Genomic DNA, 20,000 nt, shown 5'->3' on the forward strand with positions numbered 1-20,000 from the left:
CAGCAGAGATATGGGCCTGTACGACTCACACACCACTGGATCCTTGTCCTTCTTACAACAACGAGATGGAGGCCTGCCCCATCGTTTGGGGCAAGACACCCCTGTCCATCACGTGTTTAAACATTCCCACCATTAATGGTGCCAGCCTATCCTTGAATCTTTTATAAAATTTGACTGGAAACCCATCTGGCCCCTGCCGCCTTCCCAGCCTGCATCTTCCCAATTGCCACTTTCACCTCCTCCACTCCCATCGGCTCCTCCAGCCCTGCCCTCTCCACTTCACCCAACCTCGGGCCCTCTAGCCCACCTAGAAACCCTTGTTTCTTGCTCATCCTCTGGTGGCTCCGAGTTATACAAGTCCCTATAAAACTCCTCAAACATCTTATTAATCTGATCCGGAGCCAGCACCAGCTCCCCGTCTTGTTCCGCAACCAAAATGTCTCCCTCGCCGCGGCCTCCCTATGAAGCTTACATGCGAAGTAGAAAAATGTTAACAAAAGGCTCTCCAAATTATGTCCATAAACCTAAAATACCGTCAAATGAATTTCAATTGTGAAAAATGCTTTACTAAAACAAACTGCACTCACTTGTTTGCCACAAATCTGCTCCCTCCACGGCACTTTTGAATCTTTTCTGATTTTCACGTTTTGCTCGAACTCTGACTGAATCTGGGTCTGAATTTGGCCTCTTGCACTTGTTCTCTCAGGCTCATTCTTTTTTCCCCTCACTGACTGTCTGCTGCCGGTTTCCCCACTTTTATCTGTTCTCCTTTCATATTGTGTCCCCCCAGGTTTGTTGTCTCCCTTCTCTGATTGTAAATGCAACAGCGAAAATTAAATATTGACTATTGGCACAACATCACCATTCATAGTTTTGCTCATTGCAAGGCCATCACAATATGATCATAACACAACAAATTAAGAATTTTAGCTGTCGTCAAACATGAGGAGTCAACCTTATGTCCGAGAGTGCTTTGTCCATTGTACCACACAACAGTGTTGCTGACTGGAATTCAACAATCATAACTTGCGTATACCTGGTAATATCTGTTATATGTCCTGCATTTTTTGGTTTCTCTTAAGCATTGAATTATCACCAAAATCACCAACCTATATACACATGCATGACTCAATACACTCAGTATCACATAAGTATTCTGAGATTTGGAAAATGTTGGGGTCTGGGTAGGTGGGAGAAGGGGTTCAAATGTTAACATTGTTAACACCATGAGAACTGTGGCAACAACAGTAATACAAAGGCAAAGCTTGCACTGTCAGATAAGTTTAAAAGTGACATTATACATTGCACTGGGGCACTGCAAAGGGAGCTTCCGTTCTGTAGCATTGGCCAGGATTTACAGGGCACGAGGGAGCGTGCCAGGGGGCTGTGGTGAGCTTAAAAGGAAGTGGAATACCTTTGTCATTGCCTTCCTTTTGCCAGCAGTGGGGTAGGTGACGAACTGCCTGCCATACCTTAGGCCAATTGAAGAGTGGAAGTGGCCAGTTCAGGGTCACTTAAGGGCACCTTCCAACCGCTTATGGTATTTTATCTCATGATTGACCTGCCTTGAAAAAGAGTTTGAGACAGATGTGCAATTTTGCTCCCACTATTTAATTACTTTGTAAATCACGACTGAAAACATTTCTGATCTTCTTTGTAGGAAATCGATTATGCAAAAACAGAAAATGAATTTGCTCAAATAAGTTTGGATATGAATGACAGGAATGGAGAACTGAGCATCCTGCAGAAAACTCTACAAGAACAGCACCATGAATTGAATGAGAAAAACCAAGTTGTCTCATTGTGTGAGAAAGAAATTGCTAAACGACTACTTTCCATTCAAAATAAGCAGTCAGTGCTTAACATGCATAACAAGAAGATTGCACAGTTGATAGCAGAAATGGGAGTAAGTTTAACAACCAAGTCTAATTTATTAGTTACTATGAACTATGAGAGCAAATAGTAACTTATTAAATTTTCCAGCAATAAAACTATATATTTTTAGCCTTTGAAAATGGAACATTATAACTTTATTACGTTGACATTGAAGGAATGTTAGGATCTCTTTCATACTATTATCTCTGGATGGATGTATTAAGATAGTCCTAAAGACTTTTCTCATCCAAAAGTATCCTCCCATCCCCTCCTAATCCCTTTTCTGGTTTTTGAACAAGAGGTTTTGTTTGCTTTCAAGATTCAAATTGTATTTTATGGAAATACAGAATTTAATTAGAATGAGGGAAGAACTGTCATTTAATCTATTATTTTCCCTTTCTCTTTCCCTTTTCAGTTGTAATCTTTCAATATCTATTTATTCCAACTAACACTTTATTTTTAAATTGAAATAACATGCTATAAATACTATATAGCATTCTGCAATCAAGATAGATATGCTGCAGTTGATTTTTATGTCAAAGTAGGTACTAATGGCCTCAAAATGGGTCAATACATTTAATACTTTGTTAACATTAACGATGCTGTTCTGCCAACTGCCATATTTAGCGGGACCAATCTTTGAGGGGCCACAGTGCCTGTCTTTTTCGGGTGATAAATACCTTTCTGTATGTAAATTGTGATAGATAGTACTGTGATAGACAAACACTCTGATTGTTAGCTTATGACAGAATTGGTTTCTGCACTCTAACCAGTTTTACTGACAATACAGGTGAAGATTTAAAATTTAAAATTATTTTTTGGTGGGTAAGGTAAAGCAATCCCCTGCTCATTTATAATTGGATCCGCCTAAATCAAATGAGCTGCATCAGGAAGTCGGAATCTAATTATAAATAAAGTGTCGGCCTGAAGATGGCTCCTACACAGCTGGAATAGGCAGGCTGCTAGTGTGTTCTGCAGAGAGGCCACCCAAAAGTCATAATTTGACCTTTTCTTCCCCTTTGCCTCTCTATCCTTCTGACACCAGTCTTTTTACCTCCTTGAGTCAAATTTTCTCTTTCTCTCACTTTCTAACGTTTTTGGGATAGAAACAAAGTCTACAACAGGTAATGAGAATATTCACTTTAGTCTCTCTCTCTCTCGCACTCATACACGCAAGCTTATTTTTTTTAAAGCAAATATGAATTTTACATCATTACATCACTACAGCTTTTGCATTTTTTCCTTCAATTAATTTTGGAAAACCTTTGACCAGCAATTGCGAGTACCTGGAGAAAAAAACTATTCGGAGCTAGTACCCAGAGAAAAAACTATTCTCAGCATAGCTGACTAAATTGATGAATGTTGAGAAGTTAAATATAGTGCAGATTCTTTGACTGTACAACGCAAATTCACTCGGGGTAAAAATATCAATTTTAAGCCCAAGTTTCTACCAAAGGCTGATACTTAAATTAACCATCTTAAATGAAGGCTCTAAGACATAATAATAAAAATAAAATAAATGCAAAAGACAATTCAATTAATGAGTTTAATTATGTTGATTCGTAAAAATTTTGGTTTGACTCTTCTATGAATATGGAAATTCATAATCGCAAATGTTGACTGGAACAAAATTTAGATTTAAGGTTTATAATATTGATGAATAGCAGTGCATTGCACTTGAATATTAACACTATAGTGAACTATGCTTACATGTTGGAAGTAAAGTCAGATTTTTTTTCTTGAGATGGGATATTTTCAAATTATTGGGAGAGTTGTAACATTTGAATTTTATTCATCAGGGACGCGAAATGAGCCCTCTGGAGCTCAAGATCAAAACTTTGACAAAAAATATTGAGGAACACAGCAAAGAAATTTCAACACAACAACAGTACTGGCTAAAACAACAGCAGGAGCTGGTTAGACTGACCCAAGAAAGGGAAAAGCAGACAGCTGATGTGGAACTGCAGAGGAAACAGGTCACTATTCTCGAACAGAAGAAAATCCGCACTGAGAGTAAGCTAATGATAATGAGTACATTGATCACCCTGTACTATACTCACAATCTTTGTATTTTCCTTCCTTAGAACATGTGTAATTTACTATAAGACTATAGCAATATACAAATTGCCTGAACGGCGACTTGGGGATTTTCACAGTAACTTCATTGCAGCATTAATGTAAGCCTACTTGTGACAATAAAGATTATTATTATTATTATGTGTACACCGTACAGCCCCTCAAATTTGTTCTACCATTGAATATGATAGTAGCAAATCTTGGCCATAAGACCATTTGTCTGCCCTCCTCCTCATAACCTACGATTCCCTAAAAGGCTAAAGTATGTTTATCTCCTTAAATATATTACAAGATAGACTTTCTAGGGTAGAGAATTCCAAAATTTCATGACCCTTTCAGTGAAGTACTTCCTCCTCACTTTTGTGTTAGCACCTATTAGATCTCCTCTCATTCTTCTAAACTCTTGCAACTATAGTCCCAAACTGCACAATCTCTCTTCATAAGATGAGCCCTACATCCCTAGAATTAATCTACTGAACTTTCTCTGAACCGCCTCGAATGCATTTACATTCTTCCTCAAGTAAGGGGACCAATGCACAGTAGTCAAGATGCAGTCTCACCAATGCCATATACAACAGCAGTTCTCTATTTTTATTCTCTATTCTATTAAAAATGAATGCCTAAATTCTATTTGCCTTCCTTATTACCTGTTGTGGCTGAATACTACCTTTCTGAGATTCACGCATGAGGACACTCAGTTCCTCTGTATTTAAACATTTTGAAGTTTCTCTCCATTGAAATAATAAGTTGCCTTTTTATCCCTACAACCAAAATGAATAACCTCACATATCTCTAATTATAAATTTCTCATTTCCACATTGCAACTTGCTTTCCCACTCATTTTAGTGTCATCTGCAAATTTGGCTATCGTACATTCTATCCCTGTATCCAAGTCATTATAGATTGTAATTAGTCGGGGCCCGAGGACTGAACCCTGTGGCACACGGCTAGTTACAGCTTGCCAACCAGAAAAAGACCCATTTATCTCCACTCTTTGCTTTTTGTTGGTTAGCCAATCCTCTATCCAAGCTGATATATTACCCCCAACTCGATGTGATCTTACCTTGTGTATTAACCGTTTGTGCAGCACCTTATCAAATGCCTCCTGGAAGTTCCATTATCCACTTTACTTGTTAAATCTTTGAAGAACTCTAGCAAATTAGTAAAACACAATTTACCCTTCATAAAACCATGCTGACTCTGATGGATTGTCTTCTGAATTTCCAAATGTCCTGTTACTACTTCCTTAATAATGGATTCCAACAACTTCCTAACGACAGACTTTAAACTAACCCGTGTATAGAACATAGAACATAGAACAGTACAGCACAGAACAGGCCCTTCGGCCCTCAATGTTGTGCCGGGCTTTGTCCGAAACCAAGATCAAGCTATCCCACTCCCTGCCATTCTAGTGTGCTCCATGTGCCTTTCCAATAACCGCTTGAAAGTTCCTAAAGTGTTCGACTCCACTATCACAGCAGGCAGTCCATTCCACACCCTAACCACTCTCTGAGTAAAGAACCTACCTCAGACATCCCTCCTATATCTCTTACCCTGAACCTTATAGTTATGCGCCCTTTTAACAGCTACATCCACCCGTGGAAAAAGTCTCTGAACGTCCATTCTATCTATCCCCCTCATCATCTTATAAACCTCTATTAAGTCGCCTCCCATCCACCTCCGCTCCAAAGAGAAAAGCCCTAGCTCCCTCAAACTTTCCTCATAAGACCTATCCTGCAAACCAGGCAGCATCCTGGTAAATCTCCTTTGCACCCTTTCCAATGCTTCCACAACCTTCTTACAGTGAGGTGACCAGAAGTGCACACAATACTCCAAATGTGGTCTCACCAGGGTCATGTACAGTTGCAGCATAACCCCGCGGCTCTTAAACTCAAGCCCCCTGTTAATAAATGCTAATACACTATAGGCCTTCTTCACGGCTCTATCCACTTGAATGGCAACCTTCAGAGATCTGTGGACATGAACCCCAAGATCTCTCTGTTCCTCCACATTCCTCAGAACCCTGCCGTTGACCCTGTAATCCGCATTCAAATTTTTTCTACCAAAATCAATCACCTCTCAATTATCAGGGTTAAACTCCATCTGCCATTTTTAGGCCCAGCTCTGCATCCTATCAATGTCTCTTTGCAGCCTACAACAGCCCTCCACCTCATCCACTACTCCACCAATCTTGGTGTCATCAGCAAATTTAGTGACCCACCCTTCAGCCCCCTCCTCCAAGTCATTGATAAAATCACAAATACCAGAGGTCCCAGCACTGATTCCTGTGGTACACCGCTGGTAACTGGTCTCCAGTCTGAAAATTTTCCATCCACCACCACCCGCTGCCTTCAATTCTGCCTTTCTCCCATTGTGAACAGGTGTGTTACATTAGCGTTTTTCAAATCGACTAGAACTTTTCTAGAATCCAGGGAATTTTAGAATGTTAAAACCAATTCCTCCACTATGAATGCTGCCACTTTCTTTAAGACACTAGGTTGAAGGCCATCAGGCCCCAATAGCATGTCTGCCTTTAATCCTAATAGTTTGCTCAGTACTTTTTCCCTAGTGATGCCGATTGTTTTAAGTTCCTCCTTTTCAATAATCTTTGCATTACCTGTTACTATTGGGATGGTTCTACGATCCTCCACTGTGAAATCCTTGGCAAAATATTGATTTTGTGTCATTTCCATTTTTGTGTTCCCTATTATTAACTCCCCAGTCTCGTCCTCTAGGGGACCAACATTGACTTTAGCTCCTCTCTACAGAATCTTTTGCTATCCGATTTTATATTTTGCACTGGATTTCTTTAATAATTTACCTTTGCTTTTTATTACTTTTTAGTAACCCTATGTTGGTCTTTAAAAGTTTCCCAATCCTGTAGCCTGCCTTGCATGCCTTAGCTTTTGCCTTTATGTTATCTTCAACTTCTTTGCTTAGCTACAGCTGCATTTTCCCCCTCTTACAATCTTAATTCCTCTTTGGAACATATTTTAGTTCGGAGAAATTGAATATCTCCTTAAATGTCTGCCACTATTCATCAACTGTCCTACCTATTCGTCTTTCGGTCCAGCCTACTGGGGCCAAATCTGCCTCCTGCTGAAGTAATTACCTTGATTAACACCAGATTACTCGTGTGGGACTCAAGTTTATTGCGCTCAAACTGAATTTAAAATTCAAGCATGAAATGATCACTCTTCCCTAGAGCATCCTTTAGGTCAAGATCATTAATTAATCCCATATCATCACACAACACTAAATCCAAAATAGACTGCTCCCTGGTTGGTTCAACAACATATTGTTTCAAGGAACAATCTTTAATACACTGTATGAACTCTCCCTCGAGGCTACCCTTGCCTTTGACTAATCCAGTCCAAATGCATTTTAAAATCACCCATGATTATTGCCGTACCTTTCTTACAAGCTCCCTATATTCCCCCTACATTTCTGATCCATGGATGATTAATGGACATGACACTTTAAGCCAAAAAGTCTGTATCTTAAATTCAAGCAAGAAGAATATTATTAGTAAAAGAACGTGGAAGGTTGTGTTGGTTTAAACAGAAGCTGCAGACTGGCCGACATCAGTGACAGAGAGATGGGTTGGGACTCAATCTGATTGATTTGCTGATGGCCAATGGATTGGTCCAAAAGGCTGTACTCTGCTTGGCAACAGTTGGTGATTGGATCTGATCCCACTGGAATGCTTTGAAAAGTCTGAGGTTTGGGTTTGGCTTCAGTTTTGATTCTGGCAGCCCCGCTGAAGGATTCTAGCTAACTCTCTCCAGAAGGCCACTGTGAGGGCTGAATCTCTCCAGAAAGCCTCTGGGTGCTGTTCTCCCTGAGAATACAGAGGCCTGAAGGCTGCTGTGAGCAATGTAACTCTCTCCAGAAAGCTACTAAAAGTTGTGAGTACTGCATTCTTGAAACCACAGGAAACCTGACTGAATCAATCTACAGGGAAGTTATCATGGATTGTAGAAATAGACAAGGATTTTTTCCAGAGAGGCTTAGTGTTTATTTCTGAAACCACAAATACAAGAATGAATCCACAGTAAAAGCCTTGAACTGAAGGCAGGGATTAAAGCAAAGCTACTAAAAAAACACCATCTGAAGCAAATACTATAATCTTTTGACTCTCATCCAAATTATTTTCCCCCCTTTCCCCGCTCTGTGTTTGTCTGTCTTGTGTGTGTGGGTAGAAGGTGGGGGCAGTTGAAGTGGGAGTCAGGAGTTAAATGATAGTTAACGAGTTATATGTACTGCATATCTTATTATATTTGTTATAAATAAACTGTAATTGTGATAACACTTACAAACCTGCTGGCAGTAATTATTGGGCAGTCAAGGGCCAATCATGCCCTCGCATTCCAGGAGCAAAAATTGCATCGGACAGGGAGAATCTGCCGAGTCCCGATTTGAGATACCCATCTTGGTTGTTGAAAATGCGCCCCAAGATCATGTCCGGTCACGTTGTCTCTGGCACAGAGATCAGATGTTCCATTTTATACTAATCCCCATCCTACCCCCCGCCCCTCCCAAAATCCCATGCACCCATCTGCCCATTTCCAATTACCTGCTTTACAACCAGTATTTCATAACTCCAACATTTTTCTTCTTGTAGATATGATACAGCAGGAACTGAATGCCAAGAAAGACATTGAGCGTCATATAAATGCTCTGTCTCATGACATGGTGAAACTCAATGAGCTGTTAACAAAGAATACCTCCATGAAGAATTCACTTGAACAGATTAATGTACTGATGGAAAATGAATTTGTAACCGCTTTGAAGGTTAGTCCAGGCAAAATACATAATTAGCAAGTTAAAATAAGTAGAGTATGCACAACATTCTTCCATCATAAAAGTCGGTAAATCATCGTTGTTTGTTTGACATTATACAGGTCCTTAGTTAGATTGCATACAGCGTATCGCACCCTATTTTGGTCCCCTCAAATGGTATGTGTCAGAGTAGCTGTGGGGGTTCAGAGGAGAGCTGCAAGAATGATTCCTATCATTCGGAGGCTTGAAGAGCTGGATCCAGTTACTTTAGGGGAGTGTAAACTTAAAAGGTGAACTGATAAAGGTATATAAAATATTGAAAGGACTGTATTGCTTATCTGCTGATAAATTATTTTAGTTTCACAAATTGGGAAGGACCAAAGGACACCCATTTAACATGCATAATAGTAGGAATGAAGCAGATGTTAGGTAGTTCTGAAGAGCACTGAGTATCTGAAATATGTGTTTTTTTGCATCCTTTCTGCACATCTTCAAAGGGGAGCTGGACTACTTGGCTGGAGCAATGATTGCATTATATAAATGGTTAACTGTTAACTTGCCATGTAATCACCTCAAGAGGCATCTGGATGAGTACCTGTATAGGGAGGAGATAGGGGGACACGGACCGAGTAAGAGCAGGTTTTTTATTTAGTTAGGACATCATGATCGGCATAGGCTTGGAGGGCCGAAGGGCCTGTTCCTGTGCAGTACTTTTCTTTGTTCTTTGTTCAACCAATTTTAATTGTGAAACAGAGTCAGAGTGCTTTCCAAATTTTTGTGTCCCCCCCCACTATTGAACCTGTTTTTTTCCTGTTTTATTTCTCACTCACCCACAAAATTACAAGGCTGTTGGGGGAGTCATCTCGATTCACATGTTATGAATTAGAGGTAGGCTTGATGTTCCAGCTGGTCTTTTCTGGCCTGTCATTTTTGTATTTTCAAATGATGTCAAAAGGTCCTGTGGATCTTTTCCTCTAGTAACTGTGCTTTTCTCATGCAGATTCTGTAATGTTAGTTGTACGCAACCACGATGGCCCCATTAGACTTTTCAGACCAACGGAAACTAGGGGCGGAATTGTTCCATTTTGGAATTACGTCCTGTGGCAAAGATGGGAATGTAGAGTGTTTCCCGCCGCGGAGGCTGGCAGGAAAACACACCAAAGCTTCCAGCCCTGACCTCATTAATTATGCGCCTAGATGTTTTACACGTTATTTAGTGATGGGGCAGGCCTGGATGGTGTGTATTGAAAAGTGCACCCAACGTCCCTGACCCACTATTGGAGAAAGTTTGAAATGTCTGAAAATGATGAAAGATCTCCCAAATCACTCCGAGGTCGGAGTGTGGACCTTCGGAGAAAGAAGGTGGACCTCCAGGAATATTCTGAGGCTGGAAGAATGACCCCCCCCCCCCCCCCCCCTTCTCGGACACCTAATTTTGAAGGCCCACCTGCAGATGCAGTCCCGCCCCGCTGCTAGTTGTGTTCCAGTGTCCAGGACTGCGAGCAGCCTCCATCCTGAACTCTGGAGACATCACCAGGCATTGTTCAAGTGAGTCCTGACATCTGCATGCCACCTTGTTCCAAACGTGTTTCATACCGGCGTGTTGTGTCACCGGCGTTACAGAAAATCTGGCATGGGGGCTCAAGCCTTCACCTGCATCCGAATAAGGGGATGCAAATAAGGTTCACACTGGCCTCTGGAGGTTTTGCGACCTACCATGGCGGGCACCGGTGCAAAATCCCACTGTAAATTCATGCCGGTGTGAAACCAGTTTCTGGGTCTCCTGCCATATCCCCCCCCCCGCCCCCGCATTAGGGACCTTTGACTGAAAGATGCCATTGTCTGGTAGAATTTAGTAAGTATTAATATCAATGTCCTTTTGATAATTCATAAAAGAATATCCACTTTTCCTTTTATTAAAATAATTTCTGATTTTCCTTTAAAAAATGTTTATTGGCTTCTGTCTAAAGATACATTTGCAATATACATGTGCTGCAAACATTAAAAATTGGTTACATTTCAGTATCCCATAAGAGACATCGTTCTATTTCAAAGTTTATTTTTCAGAGTTCTTAGATGGATATTTTTCTAACTCGTAGAAAGAGCTATTAATATAAATTAGCAACATTTGTAAAGCAGTTTATCCCACTTAGACTGATTCTGGCAAACGCTACTTATTTGCTTAAAAGCTAATACACCTGTTATCTTAATTATCAGTCTGCAATCAGGAAGTTGATGGTTGAAACTCAACAGTTTCATTGAAAACTAAACATGCCTGATTGTAAGTGGCAGTCAGCAAATTACACAGCAGACAATGGTGCCCAACATGAGTTAAAATCTTAAATTGAATTTGCCACATATCCAAGGATTATTCATTTTTTTTCAGGATGCTGAGCGAGAAGCTATTGTAAAGCAGCAAAAGCTAGACCAGCTGAAAGAGGAAAAAGAACGCCTGCTTAGCAGCCTTGTGGAGGCTGAGTAAGTAACTATTGCAGTGTTATGTTCAGATTTCAGATCTTCAGTGGACCAAGATGGTGATTCAATAATATTAATCTGAAATGGCTTTTTAAAGATATAAAGTATCCCAAGGTCTTTTACAGGAGCATAATAGAACATAAACTGCGGCAAGTCAAAAAATGTATCGAAACAGGTGATTAATAGCTTGATCAAAGAACTAAGTTTTTAAAAATAAATTTAGAGTACCCAAGGGGCAATTTAGTGTGGCCAATCCACCTAACCTGCACATCTTTGGGTTGTGGGGGCGAAACCCACGCAAACACTGGGAGAATGTGCAAACTCCACACGGCCAGTGACCCAGAGCCAGGATTGAACCTAGGACCTCGGCGCCATGAGGCAGCTATGCTAACCACAACAAACTAAATAGTAAGGGAGGTCTTACAGGAGTTACAAGGCTGAGATGTTTAGAGAGGGAATCCCAGGATTTCAGCCATCTGGCCAAAGATAGAGCTGACAACAGTGGGACAAAGGGAGTTGGGTTATGCACAAGGTCCACAGTTGGAAGAACACAGTTCATTGAGGATTGTGGTACCCGAGGAGGTCACAAAGAACAAAGAAAATTACAACACAGAACAGGCCCTATGGCCCTCCAAGTCTGCACCGACCATGCTGCCCGTCTAAACTAAAATCTTTTACACTTCAGGGTCCATCGCCCTCTATTCCCATCCTATTCATGTATTTGTCAAGGTGCCCCTTAAACGTCACTATTGTCTCTGCTTCTACCACCTCCTCCGGCAGTGAGTTCCAGGCACCCACTACCCTCTGTGTACAAAATACTTGCCTTGTACATCTCCTCTGAACCTTGCCCCTCGCACCTTAAACCTATGCCCCCTAGTAATTGAGCTCCCTACCCTGGGAAAAAGTCTCTGACTATCCACTCTGTCTATGCCCCTCATAATTTTGTAGACCTCTATCAGGTCTCCCCTCAACCCCCGTCGTTCCAGTGAGAACAAACTAAGTTTATTCAACCTCTCCTCATAGCTAATGTCCTCCATACCAGGCAACATCCTGGTAAATCTCTTCTTCACCCTCTCTAAAGCCGCCACATCCTTCTGATAGTGTGGCTACCAGAATTGAACACACTGCTCCAAGTGTGGCCTAACTAAGGTTCTACACAGCTGCAACATGACTTGCTAATTTTTATACTGAATTCCCCGGCCAATGAAGGCAAGCATGCTGTATGCCTTCTTGACTACCTTCTCCACCTCTGATGCCACTTTCAGTAACCTGCGGACCTGTTCACCTAGATCTCTCTGACTGTCGATACTCTTGAGGGTTCTACCATTCACTGTATATTCCCTACCTGTATTAGACCTTCCAAAATGCATTCCCTCACATTTGTCCGGATTAAACTCCATCTGCCATCTCTCCGCCCAAGTCTCCAAACGATCTAAATCCTGATGTATCCTCTGACAGTCCTCATCGCTATCCGCAATTCCACCAACCTTTGTGTCGTCCACAAACTTACTGATCAGACCAGTTACATTATCCCCCAAATCATTTTCATAATGGTAAAAAGGGTCAAAACCAGGGAGGATTTAAACACAAATATGTAAATTTAAAAATTGACTCCTGGTCCAGCAACAACTTAATTTATGTTAGCATTCTCAAGGATAATGAGCGAGCCAGACTTAGTGATGATTAGAATACAGGGAACAGAATTTTGAAATAGCTCAAGTTTATGGAGGGTACAAGATGGGAGGCTGGCCATAAGAACAGTAGATTGGTTGAATCTCGAAGTAAAAGGCATGGATGAAGATTCCAGCTGTAGATAGGCTGAGGCAGAGGTGGTGACTGGTGATGTTACAGAGGCAGAAGTGTGCAGTGTGATGGAAAGGATACGGGGTTGGTAACTCACTTCAGATAAAATTCTTAACAGTTTGGCTCTGCCTCAAAATAGCCAGAGAAGGGAATGGAATCAATTGAAAAGGAAGAAATTTATGATGGGCATGAAAAGAATGGCTCTGTTCCTCCCATTGTTTAATTTCAGCTCAACCAGGACTGGAGAGGTGCAATCTTGTGATTGGGCTTCCAACCTTCCCAAATGACCCACATCAGGGTTCCTTCTTTATATTGACCAAAAATAATGTTTTTTCTTTGAGGCCATGCACATCTTGGGCGCGATCAAATGACAGTGTTGCACCGGGCACTAATCTGAGCAAGCCCGTTAGATCGCAAGAGATTCCGAAATCGGGAACTGTGCCGGGTGGCAATCGGTTTCCGATCTAACCAGCCCACTCCTGTTGGCGATATCTGGACCCGCCACAACGTGGCAAGATACCAATAATCGCGAATTAAGGCCAATTTCCAACCCAGTAACAGGAAGGACCCTTTATCTAATAATAATCTTTAATATTGTCCCAAGTAGGCTTACATCGACACTGCAATGAAGTTACTGTGAAAAATCCCCTCGTTGCCACACTCTGGCGCCTGTTCGGGTATGCAGAGAGAGAATTCAGAATGTCCAAATCACCTAACAAGCAAATCTTTCAGGAATTGTGGGAGGAAACCGGAGCACCCGGAGGAAACCCATATAGACACTTTGAGAACGCGCAGACTCCATACAGACAGTTACCCAAGCCGAGAATCGAACCCAGGTCCCTCACTCTGTGAAACAACAGTGCTAACCACTGTGCTACCAGCTTATTTGTAGAATTATATAGTATGTCATGATCTAACCAGCTCTTCAGCAAGTGGTCTTTAGCACACCTATTTAAAAACATGAAGCTAGCGAAATGGCTGCTGTGGGGATCGGACGAGGTAAGTAGCCGCCTTGAAATTGGGCAATCAGCCCAGGGCTTTGGGGCCACTGACCCAGTTCTTGGGGCGGGTGGAGGAGTCCCGGGGGGGGTGGGCACAGTCACCGGGGCTGGCCGTCATCGGTGGAGGGTTGTCTCTGAGTGGCCGGGGGGGGGGGGGGGGGGGGGGGGGGTTCAGCCTGTCCGTACCACTGAACACCCCAGGACAGAGCCCTGTTCGTGGTAATATGGTGCAGGTCACTTTAACTCCTACTGACCGTGGTGGCCACAGGCTGAACAGCTAAAGGCTATGGATCAGCCTGACCAAGGCCTGGGGCTATCTGTGCAGGTGGTGGCCCAGGACAGGGTTGCCTACAGGCTATTTATTGCTAATAGGAAATTTGCAATGTTAGTAATGTGAGCACTTCACAGCTCCCAAGTGAATTCCCGAGAGTAGGCATGCCATGTCGCAGGCAAGTGTTACTACAAGGGTGGGGTAGGCTCAGGGGATTCGAGGGTAATGGGGTGAAACACATAGCTGGTCGTTGGTCTCTGACCCTCTCCAATTCATTCCAGATATCACATTATGGATAATATTGTGGACCCCGCAGCAGCAGCCCTCGTATTGGCAGTGGCAGTCCAGGCGCCGGAGAAGGCGGTGGCAGCTGCATCGACCAAGGTTTGAGGCGGAAGCCTCAAGGGGACCGCCGCACATCCTGAGAACCCGGCGACCCATCAGGCCAGGGAGGGACCCAGAGGGAGAGGCCAGCAACAGCCCAAGGTGTACAGGATCTGCTGGTGCTTGCGGACTTGGCACCATGTGGAGGAGGAGGATACCTGCTCCCGGTGGCCGTCAAGGTCACTGCAGCCCTGAACCTATGCCCTTGGGTTCATTCCGGGATCGAGTGGGGACTTGTGTGGCATATCCCAGCCAACACCCCGCATGAAGTCACGGAAGCCCTCTATGGCCCGGCAGCTGACTATATAAACTTTGACCTGGACCAAGCCCATCAAGATGCCCGAGCAGCAGGATTCTCAGCCATTGCTGGGATACCCCAAGTCCAGGGGGTAATAGATGGCCTGTCGCCTTGCATGCTGGGCGGTCCAGGAGCGCCCTTCGTTAACACGAAGGGGTTCCACTCCCTGAAAGTTCAACTTGTGCGCAACTACCACCTCAAGATTGTGCACGTGTGTGCACGTTTCTCAGGGTGGGACAGTCGGAGAGCCCCGGCCCCTTCGAGGGACACCCCAGGATGACCGGTTGGCTCTTGGGAGATAAGGGCTACCCGCTGAGGTCCTGGCTAATGATACATGTGAAGCGGGCAGTGACCAGTCTGGAGACCCGATATAAGGCCCATGTGGCCACCTAGGCTGTCCTTGAGCAGTGCATTGGGCTGCTTAAAATGCGGTTCCAATACCTCGATCGCTCTGGTTGTGCACTGCAGTACAGCCTCCAGATGGTTGCTCATTTTATGGTGGTGTGCTGTACCCTCCACAGCCTGGCACAGCAGCGAGGCGATGTGCTGAAGGTGGAAGAGGAGGAATATGCAGCCTCATCAGAGGAGGAGGACAAGGAGTAGCCGGACCAGAAGGGACTGGAGGACGAGCGCTGGGAGGATCCGCGGGAGCAGCCGGAGGATAGGCGGTGGCGAGGGTCCGCCATGCCCAGAGAGACAGGGAGGCCCTCACCCTGGCTTGTTTCGTATAGGACATGGCTTAATCCGTCATCTCAGCCTCTTCCCACCCACCGCGCCCCCCAGACCACCCCTCCCTCCCCCGATTCGCCATTTCCACTCCCCTCCCTTCCACCCTCTTGGGTCTGTATTACATCACTCCAGGGTGATGGGCCTATGTCGGCACTGTCAGCGGATCAATCTAAAAGGCAGGAGAGTGATGATAACGTGCTGTGAGCTGAGCTCTGGTGCTCCTCAAGCTTTGTCATCATAAGATAGTGCACTCACGCCCATCATCTGCAGATGGTATGCCTTGGCGGGGTGGGGGGGACAGATCTAGGACCACACATGCCTGGGGGGGCTGGGGCCAGGGGAAGGCAGAGGGTATAAGGAGGAGGAGGGTGCAGGCCGGTCTGCATTGTGGAATAACGTGACAGAGGCTTCACATGTCTCGGGTTTTACGTGCTTTCACGGTGTACAGTCGTTAGCATAACTGTCCCTAGCTGCCAATGGTGCCGACTGCTCTCCTTCCAAGTGCACGCTCAGTGTTCCTCAATCTTTTTACCCTTCTGTGCTCTGCTGCTATGTCTAGGTGTGTCCCCAGGATGCACATCAGAGTGGAGGCAGCCTACTGCTGCGGCCTTTGATGCCCCTGGTGGGCGTCCTCTAAAAGGCCTGGGGGCGGAGGTCCCCAGCTGACTTGCCGGTGGCACATGCCTTGCCATATGGGGCCTCACGGTAGCATGGTGGTTAGCATCAATGCTTCACAGCTCCAGTGGTCCCAGGTTCGATTCCCGGCTGGGTCACTGTCTGTGTGGAGTCTGCACGTCCTCCCCGTGTGTGCGTGGGTTTCCTCCGGGTGCTCCGGTTTCCTCCCACAGTCCAAAGATGTGCGGGTTAGGTGGATTGGCCGTGCTAAATTGCCCGTACTGTAAGGTTAATGGGGGGATTGTTGGGTTACGGGTATACGGGTTACGTGGGTTTAAGTAGGGTGATCATTGCTCGGCACAACATTGAGGGCCGAAGGGCCTGTTCTGTGCTGTACTGTTCTATTCTATATCACCGTTCTGCCCGCTGACCCTGCAACGCACCGTTGTCATGAGGGGGTGACTTGGGCATTGTCTCATTGTCTGCACCCATGGTGTCAACCCCTCCGCCGTGATCGGGCCATGCTCTGCAGTGCCTCAGCAATGTCTACCTGCATCTGGAACATTTTCCTCAGTGACTGGGACATGCTCTGGAGCGCCTCGACAATGCCCACATGATAGTGGGACATGCTTCACAGCGCCTAGGCAAGGTTCACCTGCATCTGGGACACGTCCCCAGCAACTGGGACATGCTGTTGAGGCCCTCAGCTATAGCCATCACTGACTAGCAATGCCTTGGACACCACCATTCATGCTGCTGAAGTCGTACTCCAGGCTCTCCATGGCGATCACGCCCTAGTGGTGTTGGCCTCGATGCCATGTATTGCAGGTGCCATCTCCTGTGCCTGTAGCCTCTGGGACTCAGTCAATCAGCTTTGGACTCACTAGAGTGTTGCTGACATCCCCCTCTGAATCTCACGGCCGCACCCTAGCATCTGCATCAGCTCCGGATAACCTGGTTCAGGGGCACAGCATCTGACTGAGTTTCCCCAAAGCTGGGTCTTGGCATCCAGCAGACTGCCGACTTGTGACTCCCTTGGATGTTCCTGCCTCCACCTGATGTGCATCAGCTATTGTGTGGTGCTCACCAGATTGTGCCATAGAAGCCTGTCCACTACTTTCGCCCACCGGGTGTTGTGGTGCCAACCACAAGGCCATTGGGGGGGGGGGGGGGCTGGCACTGGTAGGTGGGAACAGTGCCAGGGGGCCGATGCCAACTCACCTGTGTGGCCCGGTGGAGGTCATTGTGCTTCTTGCAGCACTGGCTGAAATCCTGTTAACATTCCCAGCACTGACGGCTGCTGTCATTGCCTCCCAGGCGGCACTGGCTGCCCTGTGGCTGACCCTCCAAACCCCTCGGGGGAACAGCATATCCTGTCTGGTATTCACCACAATGAACAATCGAGCCAAGTCAGGCATCACTGAAATGTGGCGTTGGTCTGCACGGTGGCATGGCTGTCTGGGGCTTGTTCTGCGGGATCGGTTTTAAGTGCTGCTCCCCCTCGTTAGTGGGGAGCTGCCGAGCGCAGTTCAGGTGAATCAGCTGACGGGATTGTCACATCCGGCATGAAGCCCATGGGGAATCATTAAGTGCCCTAATTAACATTAAATACAGTTGATGGCCTCACCGGGTCCACTGTCGGGGAATACCCAGCAATTCCCATCGCTACCACACTTAAAAAATATTCCGTTCGATCGCGCCCCATGAATCTGGTTGTTTCATTGGATAAATTTGATTCTGTTTTTTTATGACCTTCTATCCCTGTACACGACAGAATGAACTACAATGAATCCAGTAGATTCTATGTGTTAATTCTGTTTGTATTGTGGTCGCTTTTAATTAGTACATGGCTTACAAAAGACAAGGTTATCTAAGATGAACAATATACGTATTGTTTGATCGCTGAGTGGGTCTGAAGTATTTTGTGATCTGATCAGTTTTGCTTCTGGTCTTTTAACTTTGTAAACAATAATTGCATGCCAGAGATGGGGGATGGGCTGAGCATGATGGGTTTTCCTAAAAGATTTAATGACAGGCAATCACATTAACAAAGCACAAACATCTGCTTAACTATCTGAAATAGCAGTCTGTTTAATAGTTTCAACAGCATGTTTGTAATTGAGGCATAAATGGCAATGGTCATTTGTGTGGTCCAGGTGGCTATCTCGTATAAATAAGGATTTTTAAACAATATTTTCACTTTGAAACAGGAATCCTGTTGGCGAAGCTTCCTCTTTATATTTTTGCACATCTGTAGTTCCACAGTTGATCTGAAAACTTTATTATTTACCAATGTGCTTGTTTGTACTTGTACTTATAGGCGTCAGATTATGCTGTGGGAGAAGAAGATACAGTTAGCAAAAGAGGCACGATCAGCTGTTGACTCAGATGTGGGACAGACTGAGATACGAGCCATGAAAGCTGAGATACACAGGATGCAAGTGAGTTAATTTGCAAAGATGGTGCAAAACAGTGAGTGAAGAATAAACGCCTGGCTTTACCCATTCTAATATAGTTCTAATTTAGTACTACTGTTATATTAGCATTTGTTTATAAATCTGGAGAAATATGTAAAAGTAGTTGTAGTTCAATGCTCTATCTGTTCCTTCCCTTATTTTTAAACTATATCCTCGAGTTATAAATCCCGAATTGATGTGATTAATTTGTTTGTGAATCTGCTTCATCATAGTAAAAATGTTACAGAAATTATTCAAAATCACATTTTCAAATGAAAACAGTCCAACATCTTTCAAATTTTAACTTTTCCAATTAAGGGGCAATTTAGCATGATCAGTCCACCTACCCTGCACATCTTTGGAGGTGAGACCCACGCAGGCACAGGGAGACACACGGAGAATGTGCAAACTCCACACGGACAGTGGCCTTGGCACCATGAGAAGCAGTGCTAACCATTGTGCCCCTTAACATACTTAATCTTTTAACCTAGATTTGATATCTTTATTGTGCTATACTGCATTTTCAAAAGAATAATATTTCTTCCTTTGCCTCAAACTGCTATGTTTCGCTTTGGAGCAGGATTTAGGATTATATATCAGTGTGTGTCTATGATTATATATCTACATATTTAGTACGTGTGTATGATGATTATATATATATATATAGTTGGTTTGTGTGCATTGTTAATTTGTATCCATATTAGTGTGTATCTATATATTCGCATTGCTGTGCATTCAATACACATACATACATTGCAGGTGCCTCTGCTCCGGGCCCACACCTACAGTACGTGAACATTATATATGTTGTTTGTCTAGCATATCTATCATATTTGAAAATGCCATACTTGAAAGTGTCACATAATCAGAAGTTTGTGTCATAATGTACCTAATTCATTGAAGGTGACAGGACAAGTTTAGGGAGCAATTAATAAAGCATATGGAATTCTGTGATTTATAAATAAGGCCATGGAGTACACAAGCAAGGAGGTTGTGATAAATCTGTATAAAACAGTAATTCAGCCTCAACTAGAGTGCTGCGCACTACATTTTAGGAAGGATGTGAAGGCATTAGACTGTGCCTTCATAATTCACAGTAATATTTCCAGGGATGAAGAACTTCATATGGAGAGGCTGGACTGAGTAGAATGAGAGAGAGTCTTTTCCCATTGGTGGAAATGTTGAGAACCAGAGGACACTGGTTTAATGTGATTAACAAAAGAAGCAAAGGCAAT

At 44.1% G+C, this 20,000-nt stretch overlaps 1 protein-coding gene across 3 annotated transcripts in view; it reads left to right on the forward strand.

Moving 5' to 3' along the window:
- The window catches only part of ccdc40 (coiled-coil domain containing 40), a 123,083-nt gene that overhangs the window by 79,515 nt on the left and 23,568 nt on the right, over positions 1 to 20,000 (forward strand). For all 3 annotated transcript variants that reach the window (XM_038777198.1, XM_038777200.1, XM_038777199.1), the window contains 5 exons: positions 1,661 to 1,906; positions 3,675 to 3,888; positions 8,576 to 8,745; positions 11,120 to 11,211; positions 18,630 to 18,750. In XM_038777198.1, the coding sequence (XP_038633126.1) occupies positions 1,661 to 1,906; positions 3,675 to 3,888; positions 8,576 to 8,745; positions 11,120 to 11,211; positions 18,630 to 18,750 (843 nt within the window). The remainder of the gene's footprint in view (positions 1 to 1,660; positions 1,907 to 3,674; positions 3,889 to 8,575; positions 8,746 to 11,119; positions 11,212 to 18,629; positions 18,751 to 20,000) is intronic.

Source organism: Scyliorhinus canicula, chromosome 18, assembly GCF_902713615.1.
Source record: "Scyliorhinus canicula chromosome 18, sScyCan1.1, whole genome shotgun sequence".
Taxonomy (NCBI): Eukaryota; Metazoa; Chordata; class Chondrichthyes; order Carcharhiniformes; family Scyliorhinidae; genus Scyliorhinus; species Scyliorhinus canicula.